We start from the raw sequence: 22,090 nt of genomic DNA, 5'->3' as shown, positions 1-22,090 counted from the left end.
TCGGAAGAAAATTAGCTGTTTACATATTGGCATAATTGATCTTTATTTGATTTGATTAAAACTTCAAATTCTTGCTTACACTAGCATCATGATTCTCTGTATTTTCTGTTAATGTGGATATTGCAGTGTCGCATAAGTGGTACATGTATTTTTATTGATCAGTATTCTGTTTGCCCGTAGCCAAGATTCAGTTTGTCACTTTTGAATGTTCTTATAGCATTACAGTATACTTCTTTAAGAGTGGTTTATTACACCCTTCCAAGTACAAGTGTATTGATAAATGTGTACATGTACTTATGTTAACTGCAATCAGAGATCTCTAACATGAAAAATTATTTATTTCATATACATAGATTCAGAGACTTTGGTAACTAAAAGTATAATGGCATTAGATTTAATTTGAAACTGCCACAATATGTCTTTACATGAAGCGTTAAATCAACTTAATTCTTTAGATATTGATTTGAAGCAAGACTTGTCCTGTTATACATATCAATCATACCTTTGAAAACAATATTTCATTGTTATTATTTGGCTATACAGAAGCTTTAAATATTGTTGTAAACTATATCAAGGTGCTTCATGGATATCAATATAAATGAGGCAACAATAAACTGTTTTTGAACTGAAGTATTACATTGTTTGATCCGAGTTTACTTCCCTCGCAGTATTTTATATTCATAGGCATTTTTTCTCTTCGGAAAGTATGAGTACAACTGTGAAAATCAAAAACTGCTTTATTTAGTATTACTTTTATCACAAATTGTTCTAATGATAGGAAGGTGTATTGCTGAATATCAAAAGCAATATTCTGTTAACCGTGAAATTTTCACAGCAGTTTTATTATCGCTATTACGCAAAAATAAAACGTTCGAGAATTTTGTTTTAAGTTTGGGGTAAGATTACGAATTCAAAACTTCGCGAAAGCAGATTGATCAAAGAAACCTTGAAAATTTCACAATTTACAGAAAAGAAAGGTGAAGAATTAACGGCAAAGTTTATTTGTTAACTTTACATCAAATAATAGAATGTTCACATGGTCTTTCCTTGTGTGTCCGGATACGCATGCTTAGCGCAAGAAGTTGTTTAAATATGTTAATCTCCCCGATAATCAATAACATTAAAAATCTCGCAACTCCTATATCAATGGTTTGATTTTTGTCACCCTTAATTTTGAAGTACGTTTGAATTTAATCAATGTCTTTTTTTATTTGGTTTTTAGTTTCATTTTACAGTATATGTTTGCCAAGTGATATGTATATATACCCTCAACGTACCGTTTTTTACCTTGTTTTACTAATTATTGCAGTTATTTTGATACTATTAAAAAAGGTTCTATTAATAGTAAAATTGATAATACGTGGGAATATAATCAATTGAGCGTTTAGATGTACTTAAACTTAACTTGTAGGTAACCAAAATAAGGTGAACATAAGAGGAATTAATTTGTCAAAAACCTTTTTACAGATATCTCTGCAATAATGATTTATTTCCAATCTGGTTTCGTCATCCATTAGTGGCCATGCTATTTAATTCTTCATCACGATTCTCGTGGTCTTAATGACTAAGTAAAAAATACGTTTTTTTTTAAATAACAAATACATCTAATGAAGGTCATATATTGAAAGACGTACGGGTAATGGAAAACATTATCAACAAATTAAAACTTCGTATATGACTATTGAAATAAGTTTTGATTTACCTTTTATAAAAAAAACAAAACAAAACAAAACAAAACAAAGCAAAAACAAACAAACAAACAAAATAGCTCAAACACCAGAAACCTGAATTTCAAAATGAAACTAAAACGTGAATGTTGTCATTTCGTTAACTCAAACCAAATAAAAGTAAAAGGAATGGACAGAAAATCAAACTTTTCCAAAGTTCATAATAACATTATAATAAGATATTTCATGAACCTCGAGGCTATCATTAACTTTTATGTTTCTAAAGTTTTATGTAGATAAATCAAGCTCCAGAATTACAGCAAGCAGTATTGCAAAACAAGCTGCAAAAAGAAGCTTATCAATTTAATGGGTATTTCATGATAAAACAACCAAGCAGCTTTCTGACTATTTGCTAAAAATAATAGTTTTCTTTCGGTTGGGTGAGAAAGGAACAACACATTTTCGAATCCAATGTTCTCTAACATTAACCATGAAGTGTGTTTGATGCATGTTCCTTTTTTTTTATTCTTTATGCTTTCTTCATTCAACATGTTGAATAGTTCATATTGAACTTTTTATTATATTTTCAGAGCCTATTTGTGATCAGGGAAATCATTGCACACTTCTTAATGATGCTTCAGTGTCATTGTTGGAAACAAATGTATCGAATTGTGTGGAATATTGCAATACTTTGCCTAATAATGAAGGTATGAATCCTGTCATTTATTGATTAGACAATATAAATTTTCATACGCATCCAAATTCTAAATTTCTTTTTATCCCACTATCTTCATTAAAATGCCTTGGTTAAACTTAATTCTTCCTGGGTCTTGATATTGTAGTATCGTTCAAACCTGAATTATATTTTGTGAACAGTATGTGATTTTGTAGTAAAAATTTTAGATCTAGGTTTAAGCTAAGAGTAGACTTATATTGGATATCTGTAAAACAAAAAGATAAAATTGCATTGATACTTTTTGATACCAAAAAAAAAAAAAACCAAAACAAAACAAAACAAAAAACATATACATGTTAAGCGGTTACTAAAGTGAACACACAAAATAGTCACGTGGTCTAAATAGCTCTTGATTTAATCTTGGAATATCTGTATATGTTCGTCAGTCTTGAGTCAACACATAGAAATTATTCACATTGAATTGGAAAATAAAACATTATAAAAAAAAAGGACTTCTATTATGATTTTGCAGACAGTTTTAGTTATATCCCCTTATCTATGCCACATCAACATCAAATGCTGAATTCAACGATAATTTATGGTAGTGGATACGGGTGTAGATTTTCATATTCTGTGTGGATTCACCCGGAAATCAACATTACGGTCATATTGCATACATCATCTATCAACAAAGTGATTGATATACAGCAGTTTAAAATATTTGACAGGTAGGTGTACCTATCCGTTATTTAACTTTGATTTATTTTGGTCATGTTTTATTTTTTGTTGTTTTTGCTTTAATAGGACACCTGAATTATACTTTTTTAATATATGTGTTTCAAAGGCAACTCACTTCTAACGTATTTATGTGTTGTATTTACTTTCCTTCTTTCATGATGGTCATATTTTCGCGGAAAAAAATTTCGCGAAATTGCTTTTTTACACCACGAAATGTATATTATTTCTGAAAAAAAAACAACATTTAAACCCATGAGCATGTTCGAATGTCAAGATCCGCAAAAATGCATACGCTTAAATTATTTAGCCATAGATCCTTTATAAAAAACTGTAACCATGCTAACACAACAACAACACGAATGAAAAGCATTGTACTTCAAGGTATGTTATAAGAAGAAAAACATGAACTAAACATTCTTATTCTTTCGGAAGCCAATTAGTGAAAGGTTCTATTCATTTAGCTAACTGGATATATATACTAAGCTGAGTGGACATTTTGACTTAAATAACTGGTTATATCGAGTTACATGTAGGTAACTTGTTATATCCAACTACTAATTGGTTATATACAGTAATCTAATTGGATATATCCACTTCACTAAGTCGATATAACCAGTTAGTAACTGGATATAACGAGTTATGTAAGTTCATATAACCAATTAGCTGAGTGGATATGACCTGTTAGGTAGTAATATAACCAGTTAGCTGAGTGGATATAACCTGTTAGCTAGTAGATATAACCAGTTAGCTAATTGAATATCACGAGTTGTTTAGGTGAATCTCAATATAACCAGTAAGCTAAGTCGATACAACTAGTTAGTTAAGTCAATATAACCAGTAAGCTCAGTATAATAAATCTCCACCTGACACGTATAGGCTTCCATATATTGTTAATAGTATACTTCAGATATAATGAATCTGGATATTATTATTCCATCAGTAAAGATCAATTATTGATAGAAGATGCTGTCTGTTTGGGATGAAGTATCCATAATTGTTCAAGTTGGTTAAATCAGTATCTCTTATACATCAAGAGAACAATTAGAGTCTTCAGAAAAATAATCACAATTGATTTCAACCATATGCAGTGTACTTGCTGAATCCTTTATATATTACTATAATGAACGGATTTTTATGAGGAATTATATACTTATATGGAATAGCAATTCTGCAATCCTGCTTTGTATTTGTTGACACCAGATCAATATAAATTCGAGTAATTTTTATCAGTCACGAGCATTCATATTAAAACAATGATTTTACCTTGAAAACAAATGGAAAATATTTACAGACTATTCTCTATAGATAACACAACATCATTAGCGAATTGATCCATGTAGGTGATTATTGCAATTGTTTCCTACGTACTTATATGTACTCAATGTCATAAAAAATAAGGCAAACACAAAAATATTCAGAAGAGTATCCTTGATATTATAAATTAACAAAATGAAATTAGAGCATCATGTTTTTTTTGTTCGTTCATTAGTAAAATCACTGTTCTAATCATATAGAAATGTCTGTATTATTTCCTGAGATTAAGCGATAAATATCCCGGTTATTAGCTAATTGTATCATATATTTCATAACATGATTCACTATTGCATTTGATGCCATCAAGTGCAGAATGAAATACAGATATCCATAACGAATAACCATACATATTAAACACAATATACAATTCTCATTGTCATAATCTAAGTATGGCCTAAAGAAAGATGTGTAGAATAACCACGAACCCGACTTGTTATATTGAAATAACTGTAATTTATGAAGTGATGCAGACATGAAGTGAGTGATAAAACGCCACTTCTGAACAGGTTCTAATAACAACCGCATGTGTTTTTTGAAAATATTTTTGATACGAGTAATGAATAAATATATTTATATTTTGAAAATACAGAAATGCGTTTCGTTTGAACATCATAAACCTTTTGAATTTTGTAGTATTTTTCTCAAATATAAATGGCATTTTATTGCTTTTCAATGATGGAGGATGGATTATTTCTGCAATTAAAATACATATCTTGACTGGCATTCGAAACAACCAGTCACTATTCGAAAATGAATTAATATTAGTTCAAAAGCACATTTAGCGCAAGTTTAAACGCAATTTTAGTTAAAATTTAAAAGTTAACATAAAATTTGTTTTCAAGTTTTTGATTTATAACTTCTCTTCATCACACTGTATTTGAGATGTAGTCGATTTGAATTCATACCGTGTCGAATATCGTTACCGTGCAAATGCACGTTGCATTAATGAAGTGTACAAATAATATTTTTCAATGTTTTTTTTTCATCTTTAGAAAATGGCACAACGTAGAGATTGATATCGGCAAATTAGATGAACCCTTCTTTCTCACCGTCAATGTTTACTCGATGTACCATGTTGCATTCAGGTCATTTGGGTTGAGTAACTGTGGTAATGGTAAGTAAAATTTATGGTTGTTTTCTGTGTAGGGATACACAGCGTACGAAAACAAACAAAGTTTCCATGCAGCCACTTCTTTTTTTATTCTAAATTTGCGACAACGAAGAGTTTTATTCCAATTTCCAATTCCTTTCTCGTCAATACTCATTACCATTGATGCGTCTGGCCGTTCAAGCTGTCCAACATAAACTTAAATGCCATTGTCTGAAAAAAGGACCTCATTAAAAACATGCTCTTTTCCCATTGTCATCCGATAGTTGCAAAGAATAGTGTCGGAAAAATTCGTAAGCACAACAGTGAATTGTTTGACATCTTGTCTTCCGGCAAACAGGTCAAGATACAGCAGATAATCCCAGATCACCCTCAGTAACTTTTCAATTGTTGCAACCACGAACCCAACCAAGGTGAAATTGACGAGATTGTCTGTTGTATTCCAGATTCGGCAGGCCTCATCGACTCTGAAAAAAGTCCTCCGTCAAAAGGATTAAATTTTGTTCCTACATCTGTGAATAATTCAAAAATCAAACCGACCTCCAGCATTTCTTCCGTCGTCTCTTTTTAAAGGCACATTTTTTTCTGCCAAGATCGGTCCGAAGTCTCTGACGCTACAGTCTCTCAATTTCCAACAGAACAAATCGGATTTCACCCGACTGGTTCCCCATCCTTGAAAAGTAAATTAGAACTTGTCAAAGTCAAATTGACAACTTAAACACAAAACCCCTGAAGAGATATAACTTGACTACTGAGTAACCGGCCGCCCTCCGCCATCTGAAGTATCGTACAGACATTGTCACCAAAGGAGCGGACGTAGGTGGAGCTGTAGTTGCCTGGGATGCTCAATGCTATGTCTCAGAGAGGGAATTTCAACTTTCTGATTCTAAAGTTTATTAAAAAAAACTCTGGTCTTATAATACAAAAGACTGAAAGTAATCAAGGAATTCAATTACAAATCAAAAGACAAAAAAGAAGCCCTCATTTTGGTCGCATCTCAACCCAGAACACATTTCTATATGCTTCCCAAGATACATAAAATTGGGAACCCGGGGAGACCGCCTGTTTCAGCCTGTAGCTGTCCTACTCAATACATTTCTAGTTTTCCTCACGACATTTTCATTCGTGCTCTCAATATTCTTGATTTCTTTGAGCCTTAGAGTTCAGATTTCAAACTTATCACTATGGATAGGAAAGCCCTATATACAATTATTCCTAATAATGATGCTGTATTTCCTTGACAGAAGACCCAATCCTAATGTCAATACTTAAATCTTAAGGATTGCCGAACATGTCCCCAACCTCAATACCTTTCCTTTTAATGGCAACCACTATAGTCAGTCAGGTTAGTTGGCAATGGGAATTAAAATGGGACCCAGCTTTACTTGTCTACTTGCTGGCTACCTGGAGGAAAAAATGTTTTCTGAGTACATTGGCCCCTTACCAGATTTTTACAAACGGTACATAGACGATGTCTTTGGAGTTTCCTTAGATGAAGAACATGATTTAATGTCTTTCATTAACTTTGTATTTTCTTACCATCCAGCCATCAGATATACCTTCAACATCACCAAAGAGAGCCTTTCATTCATTGACTTTAATTGTAAAATTCAAGATGGAGAAATTTCAACCTCAGTTTTTAGAAAAACACGGACGCATATTGTTACTTGAACTATCAGTCCTATAATCCTATATTCCTGAGTCACAATTTCTAAAAATTCGCCGTTATTGCAGTGATCACCAAGATTTCAGGGCTCAATGTAACTCGATGAAATCTTTTTGTTTTTTCATGAGAGGCTACGTACCCGAACAAAGTTCTGGGTCGAGCTATTACTTCAGTTTCCCAATTTTGCATGTTACCAGATCTGAGTCTATGGAAAAGAGGATGAAAAGCACAAGTGACCGTGTTCCTTTGGTCTGAACATATCAATGCAATCCAGAACATCCTGACTTGCAACTTTAAATCCATAGTTCTTGGAGACGAATACATGTTGTCAGTATTTAAGGATTCGCTTCCAATTGCTGCCTATAGAAAGGGAAAGAGTCTTAAAACGCACCTTGTGACGAGTTATTTCAAGAGTGCCACTAGACGCTCCCTGCCAGTTACAGAGGCACAAGGCACTGTAAGCAAACAAGTAGTTCAACAAGCTCTTTTTGGGAAACTAATGAGGCCGCCGGGCCAGCAAACATTAAATTAAAAGATGGCGTAACATGTACCTTAGAAAACGTCGTCTACGCTGTGGGTTGCAAACGCTGCAATTTGTTTACGTGGGCGAGACCTATCGGAGGTTGGATAATCGTTTTGTAGAATTTAAGGGTGCTCTATACAGTTACATTAAGGCGCACTGTTTCGCACACCAAGTTACCCTGGTCAAATTTTGTAAAACTTTAAATTAAAAGTTGAATTTTGGTGGATATATTGTTTAAATGTAGTTAAGCATTTATACATAGACAGATGTAATATACGTAATGGTAAACAGGTGTAATTTAAAGGTAGAATGGTATCCGGAACGCATCAGTCCGTCCTCTACCGTGTTAGGTTCTCTCTTCAGCATCAGATGGCTGATTTTCAAAATACCTTATTTCGCACGAACTTTTGGAACTAAAATTGTGAGAGAATGAATCGAAAAAGGTCATTTTTTAACCCTTTTTCCACCTACTCCATGCATGCTTTCATCCTGTGGAAATGTCTAAGTGCCTGATATTTTATATAACATAGTAATTGGCTGTTAGTATTGGAAAGGCACCCCTGATTTGTACTAAAACTCAGTAATATTTTTTCAGAATGTTACCATGGCTACTGGATTTTATAACAATAATCACTAAATTACTTATAAATGACTTGAACCTCTACACACCAAGGATTTCAAAAATATGCACAAAACACTATAAATTTCTATACGGACTGCCTCAAAGCAGCTTTATTTCAACAAAATGAGACCAAATTTTCAGAAATGACCTAACTGTATTGTACTACCCAACACAAACAAAGCGTCACCAAAGGAAAGGATTGTGGAGTCAGGAAACAAACCACAGCGATGACGACATGACATAATTTTTCCTTTTGAAAACATGTTCAGGTTGAAAACGGAAGTTCCTAGAACAGCATATCATCAGCTTTGTTGGGACTGCCCATCCTTTTGGAATGAAAGTCAAACCCGGATAATTTACTCACTATAACCCTCTTTTCCACTGATTTCGTTTTAGCAACATCTTGAACTTGATACACATCTCATAATGTTCAAGATTTTTGAACGGCACTTTGGCTCTGTGGAAGGCATTGACAGTTGTATCTTCAATACATTTTGCACCTGACTAATGCTGTTAGTCCGAAAATGTCGGCTCATATTAATCAATTTGTTTTTATTTTTCATTTATATTTTATTTGGTTTTACTTCCTTTTTACCTTTTAAACGTTGCTATTGCTCACAAATTAATTTTTCTTCTTTTCTTTTAGACTTTTTCTCATTGGACGAGCGTTATTATAAAGGGCCAATTCATGCTTACCTTGTTAAAATGTTTCAGTGCCTATTAAATTGTAATGAATTTTTCACAAAGATTGCCAAGGTAGTTTAAATTGTTTTGTTTTTTTTAACATTTCCATGCATTTTACAAGAATATCACGAGGATGTACTCTGTTAAGCGTGATACAAAATGGGCCAAAAATAAAAGACAAAAAACAAAATGATAAACGCCAACCAAATAATTTATTCGTTCGAATAGATGAACAATTCAGATGTTCAAGCAATTACACCTTTATTTGCAGTTTCTTTTTCTAAGGCTTTCAATGTAAACTTTTGCGAATTCTTTACAATGAAAATGATCTCGAGTTATAGTTTTCGTGGTTTTGAGAAATTATATGCATTTCATAGTGTACAAATCAATGTAAAGGAATATAAACCTTATTTGCAGATTCTGCTTCTAAAGCTTGCAATATTACTAACCAATTCACATGTTCCACTGGACATTGTATAGAGAAAATAACCATGTGTGATCTTGAAGACCATTGCTTTTATGGCGAGGACGAATCATATTCCCGATGTGGTAAGTTACGTGGAGGATATATACATCTACGTCATTGAAGGTTTTGATACCTAAAAGAAAATTAAAAGAATAATTAATGTCAGGACTTAAATGCCAGTAAGCAGACATCAAATATTAAAACTGACATTGAACCAAAACACCAAATCTCCTTGCAAAAAAAAATGTGAAAAATCCTTAACATACAAAATACATTGCTGTTTTGAAAAACTAGATGTTAATCTTATGGTGATTTTTAAAGAATATCTACCACTCAACAAAAAACCCTATAAAAATTGATAGAACTTACAAAAACGTTTTAACATCCATGTCTTCATTCAATAATTATTGACGTGATAAGAAAATCAAGTTGATTTCACACCAAACTGATAACGTTACTGGCATCTTAACCAGATTTATACTCGCTCTCGCATTGTTGAAAGCAATCTTTGAAGTAATTGCTGATAATCTTAGTCATGACTAAATGACTAATTTAAAATGCAGAAAAGATGACTTTACGATTGTCAATTATAAGGTACAAGATTAATAGGCGTTAAAAGAAGGAAATCATTGTGATGTATTGATAGTCGTGTATTATATATAATTTTTATATTCTTTTAATTTGGATTGTGCATGTCGGAATTTTAAACAAATACCAAGCAGATTTTAATGTGCTTACGTACATGTATAGTGATTGAAAACAAAGTCATTCGTAGACTCTCAGTCACTTTTGTACAACACAGTTGGCACGGAAGAAAAAAAAATGAAAATGGGATAATGTTAAATTCATAAAAAAAAAAAAAACAACCACTATGGTATCTATTTTCACAGCAAAAAAAAAGAAAAAAAGAAAAAACATAACATTTTGATAATTGTGTTCCGGCTGGATTTATTTGATACACTTGTACATATGCTTGAGGCTTTTCTTATAATTATAAGGAAAGTAATGCTTTTTAAAACTTGATTTCATTTATCAAAACTAGTACACGTATCATTTCTTAAGGAGCGTCAGATGTGTTTTCAAGATGCGATTTCGATGCCAAATCGTGTGGCTGGAACACAAATGATCCTACTGCAACGTGTCAATGGGAAAGAAAACAAATAGATGACGATTCGATACAACCGAACGTATCAATGGGTAAATAATTTAATTTCAGAAGTAAAACGATTTCTGATTGGATAAAAATATTCTCCATCATCTCATAGACGAAATTGTGTAACGTGACTGTGACTTCATCCACCTACTCGTTAAATTTGATGCAAAAATGCAATTGTAAGGAATGATTGTTATATTTTTTGGTCTACCTAAAATCACATCTATGCCCTTGGTGCACACTTGAGAATTATCTGCATGCTCACCGCATGATTGAGGATCATTCGTCATAGACCAAAAATATGTAACAGTTATTCCTTTAAATAGACGGGATGTTTAGTATATCCAAAGATTCGAAATGCGTCATATTTGTAAATATTATGCAATTTTGGTATACACAGTTATCTTATTTCCATGATGTTTTTCATCTTCCAATTCGAATATAGAAACAGCCATAACCAAACGCTTACGATATCCTTTGTTAATTTGTATGAAGAGAAAACACATTCGACAAATTAACTTGAACTCATCGATTAATTTTAAACGGTATAAAATTGGTATCGAGAATAAAGAGCAAGATAAAATAATTAATGCAACAAAAGCATCATTTAAAGAATCTATATATATGTTCTAAAGAATTTTTGTCCAACAGAAAAGACTTTGACTACAATTCAGGAAGAAAATAAAAAAAGTATATATATTCTAGAACAAAAGAGCTAATAAAGGAATGCATTCTGTCGAATTGAACAAATATATTGCATATTATCCTTCACATTGCAGATAAGGCTTGGTTTTTGTTTGGATATAAATGCGAGAGAGAGAACCATGCCACACTTATACTTCCTCTAAGGACATCAATGAATACTACTAATTGTTATGTACGTAATTAGCGCAAAGTATGATTTCCTTAGTGAATAATGTTTTTTTACATTGTTATATGGAACAATGTATACATTTAAAATACATTAATTTTCTGTCTATTTCTTATTATAGTATGACACGAGTTAGAGATTAAAACAAATTTGTTTTGTTCTTAACTGGTTTCTCTTCATACAACTTATGTTATCCCTTTCATGTTTATTTAAAATCGTAGAAATATTTCACTGCAGTGTGCAAACTTTTATGCGCTATGAATGTTTAATTGAACAAACACATAGCTATGAAGTAAAATGTCTGTACACCACTGCTCCTTTCTTTTAACACCTATAACTTCTTACAACATTGGTAAGTTTACCCCTTTCATGTTTATTTAAAATCGTAGAAAAATTTCACTGCAGTGCCAACTTTTATGCGCTATAAATGTTTAATTGAACAAACACATAGCTATGAAGTAAAATGTCTTTACACCACTGCTCCTTTCTTTTAACACCTATAACGTCTTACAACATTGGTAAGTTTATTGTCATCTGCTCCGTCTACAACCATTTTGCAAGTTCTAAAATGCAATACTGCACTTAACAAAAGTTTTTTGCACAAAAGATTAATTCTCGTTATACATAACGTTCAGCGCTTACGTCATACGGAGTTGAGATATAGTCATATGCACTTTTTTAACATTCTCGCCATAAAGACAGTCCGAAAACGTACCATTAAATCATTCTACACCATTGAAATGATATCTGACGGGAAGAGCCACTGATTTCAGATAATGAAATTCAATTGTTATCAGCTTAGCAATAAAGTCATTTATCTTTGCAGGAAAAAAGATGGCTTGTCAAGTCTGTACATTTTTGTCATTTATTTTCTCTTTAATGATTATAGATTCGTCTCTATTATCTGATTAGCGGGAAAGCGTCTATATTCATTCAACAATGCAATGGCGAAGGTGACTGTGAGCAATTATCAACAATACATGGCAACTATCGGGATATGAAATGGAAATCTTCATCATTACCTCTTCCAACTTCAAGTTCTAGGTACTTGTATAGTATATTGGCATATTCATATGGTATGCATATGTTATTTGCTATGGAAAGATTAGGGTAACTTTAAATACAACAATTTCACTCATAGTAAAACAAAATAGCAAATTTGATTTTGCTTCATGATCATATGGTTTCTAAGTATCTTTAGTTAAGGTAAAAATTATATATATTATCCTAATCCCGAGAAAGAATATCGGTTTTTTTTCGAAATATGCATTGTAACATTACCATCATTTGGTAGTGGCGTTCTGAAATTTGAAACGTTTATTTAATTGTTTGTTTTGTTTTGCATCGATTTCACCAAGTTAGAGTGTTTGTTTACTACGTATGTATATATACACCAGTCATTTGATTAATTTCTGTTTTTAAGTCACATTTATGTGTTAATAATCAAGAAGTTGGAAATAAAGGGTACTACTAATAATAATTGTACAATTTTAACTATAGTTCACATTATTTTTGTCATTTTAAGACAGATACTAACACATATATAATCAATTTATCAAGGTTTCAGCTTCACATACATGGAGAGTTTAGTGACCATGGTCGATCACCTTACATAGCTTTAGATAATATCTCATTTACCCAGAACTGCTTTACGTTAGGTAAGATGGTATGTTTCACAACTTATGTTGTAATTAATTGATTTGATTTGAAACTTATATCAAACGGAACCACATATGTATATCTAATAAAATCTAATAGGACATAATGAATGAATTTTTGCTGCTTTTGTCCCAATATTATAAATAAAACTAACAACATAAGAAATACACAAAATCAAATTAAATTATTATTTTTTTTCTAATTGATTGTGTTTGCTTATATATAATTTATAATGAAACGAACATGTAGTGTTGGGGGAGATATAGTGCAGTATTGCACAAACTTAACGACTTTCTTTTAAAATTAACATTTAAAATCTATTTTGCACCGAAAAAAAAATTTTGTTAATGAAAAATTGAATATATAAAAAATGTAAACTTTTGAGTACTTGAAAATAGTGGTTCAGGTTTTATGCAGTTCAATAGAGTTTCACGTCGCGAATATTTTTAATTACATGACAACGTCAAGAAAGATTTCTGAATCATTGCACCTGGTCCATGCTCCAAGTTTTTAGTGGAGTCGGAGTTGCTCATTTGCTTTTGTTACTTTGTATGTAAGATTTTAATTACTTTATGTTCTTTTAGTGTGTATGTCTGTTTTCCACGTCTGGTCTTTGTCCCTGGATTACATTCTTTTGATTACTGCTATAACCTTGATTCTTTGGATTACTCTTTAAACAGAGAAATATTTTTCACGTGAAATTTGTGTTAATCGAGCTTCACATGAAATTAACAATAATTTTTACGTGAAATTCATTTAACACGAATTGCATGTGAACAATTCACGTGAATTTTACGTGAATGCCCGACGCACCCGAATGTCACGTGACTCTGTCACAAAGTTTCTTTGCTCAATTCGGGTGAAAGTCATGTGAAATGCATGTGAAAATCATGTGAAATAATTTTGTCTGTGTACAATGTTAAATCAAAGTTTTTTTTTCAATGACGAAATAAATTGTTATTTATTTTAACCATTAGACACCGATGACGTGACTCGGCAGGAAATGTACCCTGTAGATGACTCTGACACTGAACGAAGTGAAATCATACCAATAGTCGTAGGATCTATCCTGGGGCTAATCAGTGGGTCTATTCTAATCCTTCTAGCCTACATAGGTAAAACACATTAAGCACATATATGGATTGAATGGTATTAGTTGAATAAAAAGATATGTACATGTACATTCTTTTATATTTCAATGTTTCGTTTATACATTTGATGTTTACATTAGTTTTGGAATTATGACATATTTCAATATACAATTAGTTCAGAATTCCGAGGTTTGAATTTAGGGCATGGAAGACGTGGCCTGATGGTGATGAAGTTGATCTACCAATCATTCTTAAGAAAGAAGATAACAAAAAACAAATATTAAACTTAAGATTTACCATACGTTTACATGAATTAGACCTCTTTGTTAGCAATATATTTTGGTCAAGTTGTTTTTGATACTACAGAAAAATTTACGACAAAAACAAATAGTAATAGAAATGTTTTTTATTAATCTATTTCAGTTTGCAAACAGAAAGAAACGAAATCGAATCAACGCACATACAGAAAGATATCGACAAACTCGACAGCAAGTACATTGTTATTTGGAATTAAAAAGCCAGATTCCACAGATAAATGCTATGATAGTGATACGGGTCGACCTTTCCTGAACAGTAAGGGTGCCACTGGAATGTCCAGTGTTTCTCCTTTATATGACTGGACACAAATCAACGACGTAATGCATATCATTCCACGGAATAAAATTACAATAAAAAGGTAATTAGTTTAATTCAATGTTAATTGTTATGTTTTGATTAATATAGTTTAAGATTATTACATCATTTTGTACACTATGCATATAGTTTGTTTCCAAATAAAAAGGAGGGTATTTATTATATCATATTCCAAAGAAGCCACCCAGACATGTTTCTTGATAACTTAATAATGTTTTTTATGATTAACATATCATTAGTTTATGTTCACTATATTACTCAAGCGGAAATTGAAAACGAGTTTCCTAAAAATTAACGTAGTTCTAAAAGGATAGCTAAGATTTGTAATAAATATCTTAACTGACTTTAAGCATCAATTTCATTATATTGTTTATTGTAGGTCAAAATTATGATATTTTTTTTAAATAACATGTGATTAATATACAGTAATTGCGCTATCAGCTACGACAACGGCAAGCAAGGCAGGCTTGCAATGTTGCTACTTCATGGAAGGAGAAATATGTGAAATTTACCAGTAGACACTTTGCCACGTGCGACTAGTTATGTATATAAAATGCAAAAAAGAAAATTAAAAAATAATTATAATAATGAGTACCACTCTACTTTAATTTAAACTATATAGCATAACAAACTTATTTATCAATGTATGAATTAAACTGAATATCTTATACTTTAGCAATTTGCATTTTTGCTAAAATAACTAAACACAATTTTTAGAATGCTTGGTAAAGGAGCCTTTGGTGAGGTATATTATGGTCTTCTTGCTGATGTTGCAAGACTACAAAGTTCACTTCCAGTGGCTGTTAAGGTTTGTATTGGTATTAACAACACACGAATTATATTTTCAATCGAGATGTTTATGTATGATTTTAAACAAATGTGCCTACAGTTTAGAGAATACTGCTATTGTGCACCATATTACAATAAAAGATAGACTTCACGGTAACATATTAAGAACGCTAATTGCTTACTTTAACTGATAATCTCACACTAAATGATAAGATGTCTAACACATTCGGATCTAGAATAAGATTGAACTTGTATTACCATGTGATTAATCAACTGAACAACGATTTCATGTGATGCAGATGCTGCCTACTCTTTGCTCGGAGCAGTCAAAGTCTGAGTTCTTTGTTGAAGCGGTGTTATTGAGGTAAGGTTGGCTTTAAGCCGATATCTCTCACTCCTTTGATGCCTTTACCGCGATATTCTATTGTCAAAAATACAAATTTTGTTTATTTTAATTGTCGATCATCCTTATCAGAAATGAAGACAAAGAAGTCTCAAACTATGATAAAACTATAAACAAACTTTTCAAAACAATGCATTTATTCAACAATTATTTGAATTACAATTGGACAAAAATATAAGAAACAATTGCAAATGAAATATGAATATCGAGAATATCGAAAACAACACGTACATATTCTCTAATTTTTTTTCCAGCAAACTTCGTCATCCAAACATAGTACGGTTTTTGGGAATATCACTGGATGACAGCTCCCTCTACCTGCTCTTAGAACTTATGGAAGGGGGTGATCTGAAAAGCTTCGTAAGAGAGTGTAGAATAAATGTAAGCTTAACTAGCAAAAGAAAACATATGACACAACAATTTTGATACAGTGAATTCATGTTTTATTTTTCTTCCTATTAATAAAAATGTTATTCTTCTCTTTCGTGATGTCTCGTTAAGTCGTATCGACTATGCGCAATCAATTCGAATCAAATGCAAATCAATTGGCATTGATAATACATTATCTATTATGATGACTCCATTTCACAGTTGAATACATAATCAAAATTCTTTCTTCACAATACGAATTAAATTATTAAATCAAGCAAATACTCCTTTGTGAATGTATATATATGACATCATTTACGAGAAAACTATAAAGAAAGTATAATTGCAATACGAATTGAAATTCAAATACAGTTTATATATTGTATGAGAGCAACGTAAGTAAATCATAACCGTCTAATAAGGAGGATTTAATGGAGAAAAAATGTATTTTGTAAGTACCATGTATTAAATAGCAGTCTTTGTAAGAATCATGCAAATTCTGTAATATGTGATACACCTGCAAAAGGCTACACGTTTTTATTTTTGTTATTAAGCTATATGACGAAATGTATTATCATTCAATACAATGTGACTGCTCATATAAGATAATCCACATTGAGAATCTAATAGTTTCTATTGTATTTTAGTATCATTTACAGAGTTAACTCCCTTAATTTTGAATTTCATAGTACATTATATATAATTTTCATCTGCTAAGAGTACGGGTTATATGAAAATCCACATGTTGATTTCTGTTTACTATAACATTTTAAACAAAATATCAAAAATAAAAATATGTAGGCTTTACAATCATGAATCACATTTTGCATGATTCTTATCTGGAGTGCTACTTAATAAAGATGATTACCTTATTTGAAAGGAGACAAAATAAGACAACGTTTTCGCCACAACAACAACAGTTACTGTGAAAGTATTATTATTCGTGGATACCAATTTTCGTGGATTAGGAACATGAGAAAAGATACACAAGTTTGAAGATTCTTGATTTCATTTCTTTCCAGTAAACACATTATTGGTTATCTCCTTTTCATTGGGAAACAAACTTAATGTGGCTCAACCAAGAAACCACAAAAATTGGTATCCCACGACCAATAGTATTTTACTATTAATCTAAAAGGGCATAGATCCCGAATCCGGTGAGAGTTTAAAAAAAGCTTGCTGGAATTCATCAGATTAATATTTTTAAATACGGATAATTTGAATGTTCATGTTCATCTTGCACATATATCGAACGTTTTCTTTTCTTTAAGGGAGAGGTTCCCTCAATAGTAAGAGTCAATGATTTACTTAAGCTCTGCTTAGATGTGGCTAATGGTTGTGAATACCTTGAACAAAATAAATTTATACACAGGTAAGAAAACAATTGAAATGTACGGATCTACAACGATCTTGTATACGTTAGTATTCTGTACTTGTATATATTGTTTTGTCTATATTGTGTGTGTTGAGTTTTTTTCAAGAGGAGAAATGGATGTACTATAGAGTGAATTATATAGTGTGTTGGTTTGATGTTTCCGTTCATTTTTTATCTTTCATTAAAGAGGACATTTAAGGTCGTATAAAGCTATTTAAACCCCACTGAATATTTGAGATGTCAGTAACTAATGTGCCATTGTGTCGTTATGTTACTTCGAGTTTGATTTCGAAGAATTATCGTTGTTCTGTTTTTAGTTGGATTTATTACTTTTGGGGTTGGGGCCTAAAGAGCTTACTAAAAGGTATGCGTTTACACTTGTTGAGTACCTGTTGGTGATCTTTGCAAATATATTTTTTTAATATATGTTGTACGATGGTGAATTTGATGTGTTCATGTAAAGAGAAAAGAGGACTTAAATACATGATAATAGAATTCTTCTTTATTTCGCAACGTCTGATTGAAGATTGTGTCAATATGTGATATTCATACACACATGGACGCATACCCATTTATCATTTTTACAGAGATATCGCAGCACGTAATTGTCTCTTGACAGAGAAAGGACCAAATAGAGTTGCAAAAATTGCTGATTTTGGAATGACCAAAAACGTGTTCAGGTTCGTATGAATATGTTAATGACATAAACACAAATTGGAAATTGTTACCAGAATGAAAACATTCAGATGATTAAATATATTCATACTCCAGCTTTAACGGGGTGATAAATTGTATGGATCAAATGGTAATGATAATATTGTGCACATATGTATCAAAGTAGTACAGGAAAACGTTGTTATGACCTTTGTTCACAGTTATAATTTGATTTTCTTTAGAGATTATCCATGTACAAACGTTGTAGATTGCATGATAGGATTAATGACACGCAATAAACTTTATTCTATTATTTTTAATGTAATATTGACGTTTAAGGCATCGTGAAGTAAAACAGAACAGGGGTTTTACTATATCAAAAGTTGTTTAGACAGAATTAATTTTCAAGGCACAAAAAAAAAATATTCACCGAAATTATGAACAGATCAGGAAGTTATTTCCTTTATTTTTTTTTAAATTTTCAAACAAAAATTATCTTTAGATTTGCTTTTGTTACTTTGTATGTATGATTTAAGTTACTTTATGTTCTTTTTTGTGTATGTCTGTTTTCCATGTCTAGTCCCTCTCCCTGGATTACATTCTTTTGATAACCGCTATAACTTTGGCTTCCTTGATTACTCTTTAGTAAGCGTAAGTGTGTTATCTCTAGTGGTTATTTTTTTTTTTAAATAAAAAGACATGTCTAAACCATTGCATGGGTCATAAATAAAGAATGACCAATCTTATCCTTCGTTTAGTTCAGAAAGTTTATAAATTTTTTCAGCACAAATTACTATCGAAAAAATGGAATGGCGATGGTTCCTGTGAAATGGATGCCACCGGAAGCTTTCCATGACGGCGTTTTCACCACAAAAACAGACGTGTGGTATGAACTCCTTCTCTAATATTTATGAATATAAAATAGAAATAAGGACATCATTGTTTTTGAAACACCAGACGGGGTATATTAAAAGTGCAAGGTGCTCTTGGAATTAATTTTGAACATTGAATTATGCTTAAAATATTTTCACATAATAAATAACTTTTTGATAAAATGTATAAATATTGCAGGGGGTTTGGTATAGTGTTGTGGGAGGTGTTCACCCTCGGACATATTCCATATCCAGGAAAATCTAACAATGAAGTCATGACATTCGTAGCAAAGGGAGGAAGGCTCAACAAACCAGATTTATGTCCTGATAAATTGTGAGTTAGTTAATAGAACTATCATTTAGTTGCAAATGAAGTATATAGAAAACATGATTATCATGTATAAGACAATGTAATTTGTGCATAGAAGGGAAAAATTAAAAAAGTCGAATGGAGAAAAATTGTAGTCACCTCTAATCCAAAGTACACTGGTTTGCACTTGGATAAAAATAGAGTTAAATATACTTGTGGAATTTTAAGCTTCTTCTTCGTATTTTTAGTACATGTTTTGATTTGTTTTGTTTTCTTCTTCTTCTTTTCCCTTCTTCATTTATCTTCTTCATTTATCTTCTTCATCTTCTTGGATTTTTCAGTATATTTGGTGTATTTCAGATATGCATTGATGTTGCTCTGCTGGGAAGAAAATCCAGATAACAGACCAAATTTCAAACGTGTCTCAGATACACTGATAGACTGCCAGAAGGTAAATTCTTGAATGGTTTAATTTCCCTGACAATTTATTTCATAAATTGCCTATCGCCATAGCGTTATAAACGAAACCAGAAGCAAAATAATTAGTCTGTCTCATCAATTCTTAACGATCCTACTATTACATAATCACTTCAATTGTAAAATAAATTGATGTTCAATACCTCTTAATATGATTGTGTTTTAAATGATGACTTGAGGACCCTTTTACTTAAACAAAAGCTCTTTTGACTTTTGTGGCAAACATGGTAATAAATATGTTTGCGTAATTAAAAAAAAATGAAATTTTTTCAGATGAATTTATTTTGACAAACTCCTTAAGAGTAGTTTCACAATCAAGTATGGTCTACTTATACTTGTAGAGACAGATGATATTATCTGAAGAAAATCTTATCTATTGCGAAATAGATTCTCAATGCACCACTGATGACACAGATATTCACAACAATTTTCATAAGAAAGACGTATGCTCAATTGACGACAGCAATATACAGATCGATCATATTTACAATGATAACAGTCAAACATGTAACCCCAATAAACAAACAGATGTATGCACAAATGATTCGAAAGCAGCCAAGCAAAAAGAGGATACATAGCTCAAAAAGACGTATGCATATCTAATGCGCATCATTAATAAAACAAAATGTAAAAAAAACTTTGTGAATTTATGAAAAGATATTGTCTACAAAAGAATAGTCTTATTAAAAGTAATTTGTAAACAAAATACTAGTTCTAAAGTGTGATAATATGGAAAGCTGTAGACTTGTCACTTATTTTCTGTCAAAGATGAAATATTATTTTAAAATGCAGAGGAACCAAGCAATATTATTCAATATCTCTTTCTAAAGTATCTACTATCTTATATTGTTGTTATACTGTTGTTGATTTATTTTTGTGAAAGAATGAAATTAAAAATATACAAATATGCAATTTAATTTATCTAAACAGTTTGCCATTTGTTTCTAACTCATTCAAAACAAAAATAAAATGTATTCCTCCTTCGATATATGTATAGGTGGTTGCATGTTTTATTATAAAATAATCAACATGATGAACAATAGGACAAATCTATACAATTCAAATAGTATCAAAATCATTATCATTTAAACCTTTCGTCTCCTTTTTCTTTTTTGTTTTGTGTTTTTGTTTTTTGTTTGTTTGTTTGTTTGTTTGTTTGTTTGTTTGTTTTTTTTTTTGTTTATTATTGCTAAACAAGCTTCTCGTATTCACACCAATCCCAATAGTTAGAATAAAGTACAATACAATTACACCTTTGTAGTATTTTTTTACTACTGTGAGCTTGTGCAGTCGAATGAGTAATCAAGGGAACCAGGATTATAGCGGTAATCAAAAACATGTAATCCAGGGACAAAAACCAGACATGGAAAACAGACATACACAACAAATAAAGTAAAGTAATTAACATCATACATACATGGTAACAAAAGCAAATGAGCAATTCGGACTCCACTAAAAAACTGGGAGCATGGACCAGGTGCACCGGTAGGGTAAGCGTCCTCTGTTTCTGGAGAAACACCCGCCGAGTTGTTCATAAAAAGGCATATCCGGGGTAGACGAAAATGGAAAGGAAAGCTATGACACGTTGAACAATTCATTTTTCATGGCGCAGATGGATACACCGTAGCGATCCTCGAGTTCATGTAATACTTTGATATAATATGTTAAATCATTGATAAACTCCTGAATATGATCAACTGACCAAAGTTTTATGTTTTAAATGGTTGTAATGGCTTTTTTGAAATAAAATTTAAAAGTATATTATTGAGATAGTGAAAAGAAACTGCAAATTTAACTACTTAACCGTCTACTATACACTGAAGCATTAATCTTCGATGGTACGGTATGGCAATTTATTTGTTTGTTTTTTTTAATTGACAAAAATACTGTAGCATCTGAACAGAATGATAATTCAAAGATATGAAAACCCAAGTACATGGCCAAAACATATATATACTTCCATTACGGTA

At 31.5% G+C, this 22,090-nt stretch overlaps 1 protein-coding gene across 2 annotated transcripts in view; it reads left to right on the top strand.

Annotated features, from left to right (window-relative positions):
• Positions 1 to 21,025, top strand: part of LOC148614571 (uncharacterized) — a 35,711-nt gene extending 14,686 nt beyond the window's left edge. For both annotated transcript variants that reach the window (XM_088588740.1, XM_088588739.1), the window contains exons 2-20: positions 2,258 to 2,374; positions 2,876 to 3,071; positions 5,388 to 5,509; positions 9,416 to 9,547; positions 10,527 to 10,661; positions 11,397 to 11,494; positions 12,378 to 12,532; positions 13,049 to 13,146; positions 14,125 to 14,262; positions 14,662 to 14,914; positions 15,589 to 15,679; positions 15,960 to 16,024; positions 16,318 to 16,444; positions 17,704 to 17,804; positions 18,395 to 18,487; positions 19,246 to 19,347; positions 19,533 to 19,667; positions 20,004 to 20,094; positions 20,462 to 21,025. In XM_088588740.1, the coding sequence (XP_088444866.1) occupies positions 2,258 to 2,374; positions 2,876 to 3,071; positions 5,388 to 5,509; positions 9,416 to 9,547; positions 10,527 to 10,661; positions 11,397 to 11,494; positions 12,378 to 12,532; positions 13,049 to 13,146; positions 14,125 to 14,262; positions 14,662 to 14,914; positions 15,589 to 15,679; positions 15,960 to 16,024; positions 16,318 to 16,444; positions 17,704 to 17,804; positions 18,395 to 18,487; positions 19,246 to 19,347; positions 19,533 to 19,667; positions 20,004 to 20,094; positions 20,462 to 20,698 (2,486 nt within the window). In that variant the 3' untranslated portion in view covers positions 20,699 to 21,025. The remainder of the gene's footprint in view (positions 1 to 2,257; positions 2,375 to 2,875; positions 3,072 to 5,387; positions 5,510 to 9,415; positions 9,548 to 10,526; positions 10,662 to 11,396; positions 11,495 to 12,377; positions 12,533 to 13,048; positions 13,147 to 14,124; positions 14,263 to 14,661; positions 14,915 to 15,588; positions 15,680 to 15,959; positions 16,025 to 16,317; positions 16,445 to 17,703; positions 17,805 to 18,394; positions 18,488 to 19,245; positions 19,348 to 19,532; positions 19,668 to 20,003; positions 20,095 to 20,461) is intronic.
• Positions 21,026 to 22,090: the final 1,065 nt, after the last annotated feature.

This window comes from Perna viridis, chromosome 6 (assembly GCF_037379345.1).
Source record: "Perna viridis isolate PV_CMFRI_1.1 ecotype Kerala chromosome 6, ASM3737934v1, whole genome shotgun sequence".
NCBI classification, from domain to species: domain Eukaryota; kingdom Metazoa; phylum Mollusca; class Bivalvia; order Mytilida; family Mytilidae; genus Perna; species Perna viridis.
This window is presented reverse-complemented; position numbering and strand designations above follow the sequence as displayed.